The 4,658-nt window shown below is 53.8% G+C and overlaps 1 protein-coding gene across 2 annotated transcripts in view; it reads left to right on the top strand.

The window, feature by feature from the left end:
• Positions 1–3,106, top strand: part of S1pr5 (sphingosine-1-phosphate receptor 5) — a 5,999-nt gene extending 2,893 nt beyond the window's left edge. For both annotated transcript variants that reach the window (XM_021173359.2, XM_029481192.1), the window contains exon 2: positions 806–3,106. In XM_021173359.2, the coding sequence (XP_021029018.1) occupies positions 895–2,097 (1,203 nt within the window). In that variant the 5' untranslated portion in view covers positions 806–894 and the 3' untranslated portion in view covers positions 2,098–3,106. The remainder of the gene's footprint in view (positions 1–805) is intronic.
• Positions 3,107–4,658: the final 1,552 nt, after the last annotated feature.

The raw sequence follows: 4,658 nt of genomic DNA, 5'->3' as shown, positions 1-4,658 counted from the left end.
CTGGCTGTCCTGGAACTCACTCTGTAGACCAGGCTGGCCTCGAACTCAGAAATCTGCCTGCCTCTGCCTCCCAAGTGCTGGGATTAAAGGTGTGCCCGGTTAGTTTTTTCTTTTTTAAACCAAATACTCTATTAACTTTTATTTATTTGTTTTGTGTGTTGTGTAGGTAAGAAAACAACTTTTTGGAGTCACTTGTCTCCTTCCATCATGTAGATTCTGGGGATTAAACTCTCAAGTCATCAGGCTTGGTGGCAGGCAGGCATTTACCTGCTGAGCCATCTTGCTGGGGTGGTGGTGCTGTTTTGGGAGGCTTGCTAGCCTAGGACTCACTATGTAGCCAGGGCTGCTTTGCTTCAAAAGGTGACTTTTTTTTTTTTTTTTTTTAGTTCGAGTATATACCCGTGCGCAAATGCCCAACAGAGGGGTGGTTCCTTGGTGCAGAAGTTGCAGGCGGTTTTGAGTTGTCTGATATGGGTTCTGGGAACTAAACCCGAGTCCTCTGGAATAGTGTGGCAAGAGGGCTTAATCGTTAAGCTATCTTTCCAGACTAAAGCTGGCACTGAACTCCTGAACCTTTGCCTCTGCTTCCCAAATGCTGGAATTACAGGCCTGAGCCACCATGACGACAGGCTGGTCCTTCCAGATAGTCTCTGTGTGGAGTGTCTATATCCAGACGTTCCTCCTCGGTTCTAAACCTTCTCAAGTCCTCAGGGGGCGTGGTGGGGAGGCGCAGGGACTGGGAACCCTCTTCCCAGGCTCTTTTTCTTCAGGATTCTTAGCTCCTGACTGTCCTTCCCTCCCGCAGACTTTTGCACAGTGCTCCGGTGGACGACCGGCAGGACACAGCAGCGACATCTCCGCGGCGGGCGGCGGGCGGCGGGCGGCGGGCGGCCCATGGAGCCCGGGCTGCTGCGGCCGGCGCCGGTGAGTGAGGTTATTGTCCTTCACTACAACTACACCGGCAAGCTCCGCGGGGCGCGCTACCAGCCCGGCGCCGGCCTGCGCGCAGACGCCGCAGTGTGTCTGGCTGTGTGCGCCTTCATCGTGCTGGAGAACTTGGCTGTGCTCTTGGTGCTGGTCCGCCACCCTCGCTTCCATGCGCCCATGTTTCTGCTCCTTGGCAGCCTCACTTTGTCGGACCTGCTCGCCGGGGCGGCCTACGCCACCAACATCCTACTGTCCGGGCCGCTCACGTTGCGCCTGTCGCCTGCGCTTTGGTTTGCGCGCGAGGGGGGCGTCTTCGTGGCGCTCGCCGCGTCGGTGCTAAGCCTCTTGGCCATTGCTCTAGAGCGTCACCTTACCATGGCCCGTCGTGGACCCGCACCCGCCGCCAGTCGCGCTCGCACGCTGGCGATGGCGGTGGCCGCCTGGGGCGCGTCGCTATTGCTCGGGCTGCTGCCCGCGCTGGGCTGGAACTGCTTAGGACGCCTGGAAACCTGCTCCACCGTGCTGCCGCTCTACGCCAAGGCCTATGTGCTCTTCTGCGTGCTGGCCTTCCTAGGCATCCTGGCTGCCATTTGTGCGCTCTATGCAAGGATTTACTGTCAGGTGCGGGCCAACGCGCGTCGCCTGCGGGCGGGTCCTGGGTCCCGCAGGGCCACCTCGTCCTCGCGATCCCGGCACACGCCGCGGTCGCTGGCCCTGCTTCGTACACTTAGCGTGGTGCTCCTGGCCTTTGTGGCCTGCTGGGGACCCCTGTTTCTCTTGCTATTACTGGATGTCGCGTGCCCAGCCCGCGCATGTCCCGTGCTCCTGCAGGCCGATCCCTTCCTGGGTCTAGCCATGGCTAACTCGCTGCTGAATCCCATTATCTACACCTTCACCAACCGAGATCTGCGCCACGCGCTCCTGCGGCTGCTCTGCTGTGGCCGCGGACCCTGCAACCAAGACTCCTCCAACAGCTTGCAGCGATCCCCCAGTGCTGCCGGACCTTCCGGTGGTGGCCTGCGACGCTGCCTGCCACCAACCCTGGATCGCAGCTCTAGCCCATCAGAACACTTGTCCCCCCAGCAGGACGGGGTGGACACCAGCTGCTCCACCGTCAGTCCTGGAGCAGCAACCGCCAACCGGAGCCTGGTGCCTACTACTACAGACTGACGCTTCCCAACTCGCTGTTGCCCTTTGCAAGAACAGACTGACTCGCTAAATAAGCGCATCATCTGTAGGAAATAGCCAGCGACCGAGGGGGACATACAAGAAGGAAAGGAAATTGATTGATCACCCCATAACAAGAACAGAAAAAAATGCACTCGGGATCTGAGATGGACAATAAGGAAAAGAAGAAAGTGATGGGAAGGTATCCAGGTAGTGGGACCTGAGCTGGGAAGCCCTGGAGGAGAGCCATTCCATATGGCTGCAGCAGAAATTGAGGAGCAGGAGATGAAAGGGCAGGTTGTGGGGAAGTCTTGTTGGTTCTGAGGAAGTCCTTAGGTTTGGCTCTGAGTGAAGTGGGAGCCATAGAGAATTCTAAACAAAGGAGGGACTCTCCTGGATTCAGACCTCCACAGGTACCCTGTGACTACCAAAGTTCAAGGGGAATGGCTAAAAGATGAAGGGATAAAGGTGTGTGTGGGGGGGGCTCCAAGAATGCTCAGAACCAGGTGATGTCTAGATAGAGTGTGCTAAGGGCTGGCAGGAGTAGTGGCTGGCTACAGAGGAAACAGAGCTGTGGACAAAGGCATTAAGGTAAGCCTAGGTCCTGAAATTTGGCTCTGGAGACTGTCAGATATCAGCTGCCAAACTTCCAGAGTGTGGACAGGTTCTTCATACAAATTACAACCACAATAAAAACAATTCAAGGAGTTGTCCTTACTGGGATCATCTATTGATTTTTTAAATTTTCCCCCAGAAAGTTGTAACTATCATCTTTAAAAGTGTTTATTTATTGGGGTTGGAGAGATGGCTCAGCAGTTAAGAACACTTGTTACTCTTGCAGGGGACCTATGTTCCATTCCCAGCACCCAAGTGGTGATTCTGGCAACTTCAATTCCAAGGTCATCTGATGCCCTCATCTGACCTCTGAGGGCACCAGGCATGCACATGGTACACAGATTGAATGCAGGCAAAACTCTCATACAAACAAGCTAAATAAATCTTTTAAAATGTTTAAAATTGTTTATTTATTCATCGTTTATTTTGAGAGAGACACTCACTATGCAGCCTCAGATGGCCTGGAACTCGATATGTAAACCAGGCTGGCCTGGAACTTCTGAGTGTTATTTTATTTGGGGGGGGGGCTGGATATGCCTTTACTTTACAGCAACATCATTTCAGGCCAGCCTGGGCTACATAGTGAGACTGTGTCTTAAAAGCCTTTATCTACTTATGTATTTTGTGCCTGTGTATATGTACGGGTACCCACTGGGCACAGCAGGAGTGCGGATGTCAAAGGACAGCTTTCCTCAGTCGGTTTTTTCCTTCCAGCACTGGGCTCCTAAGGATCCAACTCAGGCTGTCATTCTTGCCAGCAAACACCTTTATCCCCGAGGCATATCCTTTGCCCCACCATCCCACCCCCACCCCTGTTTGCTTTGGTTTCTCACTAATTATGACAAACATCTCCCGATTTCCTATCGTGAGAAGCTGTTTTAGACTGTTCATCAGCCTTCCCCAACCAGATTCAGAACAGCATCACCTGACTCGCCCATCCTGCAAATAGTGCCCTCTCATGCCTGCCCCCTGCTCCCACCCGCTTCCCCTCACACCCCCCACAGACAGCATAGGTTTAAACTGTTCATTAAACTTGTATGTGATCTTGTCAACTTCGGCCATGTTCATCTGGTTCATGTTCATGCGTGGTCCTTGACACCGATGACGAGGTTGCTCTGTGCCGTGGACAGGTTCCTGGACTCAGATGGTTCTGCATGTCAAGGCTGTTCCTGCGCACTCCAGGTTCAGCATGAGCGCACACCCCGCAGCCCCCACACTGAGACAATGCTTCTTGTACCCAGACTGACTTTAAATATATTATGAAGCCAAAAAACGACCTTATACTTGTGAATTTTGTTTCCGGCGAGCAAAGGTGTGCTCTGCCACACGTGGCTTATGCTGTGTGGCGACAAAACCCAGTCCCAGCCCTCAACCTCCATTTGGTAGATGAAGAAACTAACAGATTTCCCTTGCCCCAGGGTCTTAATACCGCTTTACCCTTGGGATCCCATGCAGGAGGGGCTTGCCTGGTATTCGCTGCTCTTAGTCTAAGATTCCCTTGAAGTCTCTGCATTGTTGCAAGGGTCGGGGGCACGGATATGGGTGGTGGTGGCTGTGTGTGTGTGTGTGTTTTGTGTGTGTGTGTGTGTGTGTGTGTGTGTGTGTGTGTGTGAGGGTATGGGAAGGACGCTGGGTGCGGTTTAAAGTGGCGGGCGCCACCTTGCAGTAGCTCTGACAATTGCCTGGGTTCTGCTTTTAGCCGCTGGTTAAGGAACAGCGCATCCCTTGAGGTAATTCTGGGAACTGCAAGCAGCGTGAAATCCAGTGGCGAAGGGGATGCGCTCAGGTTGGGACTGTGGACCAACTTGCATAAAATAAATCTTTTCCCTAGAAGTTCGCGGAAAGAGCCGGGCGGTGGTGGCGCACGCCTTTAATCCCAGCACTTGGGAGGCAGAGGCAGGAGGATTTCTGAGTTCGAGGCCAGCCTGGTCTACAGAGTGAGTTCCAGG

Source organism: Mus caroli, chromosome 9 (genome assembly GCF_900094665.2).
Source record: "Mus caroli chromosome 9, CAROLI_EIJ_v1.1, whole genome shotgun sequence".
In the NCBI taxonomy this organism is placed as follows: domain Eukaryota; kingdom Metazoa; phylum Chordata; class Mammalia; order Rodentia; family Muridae; genus Mus; species Mus caroli.
This window is presented reverse-complemented; position numbering and strand designations above follow the sequence as displayed.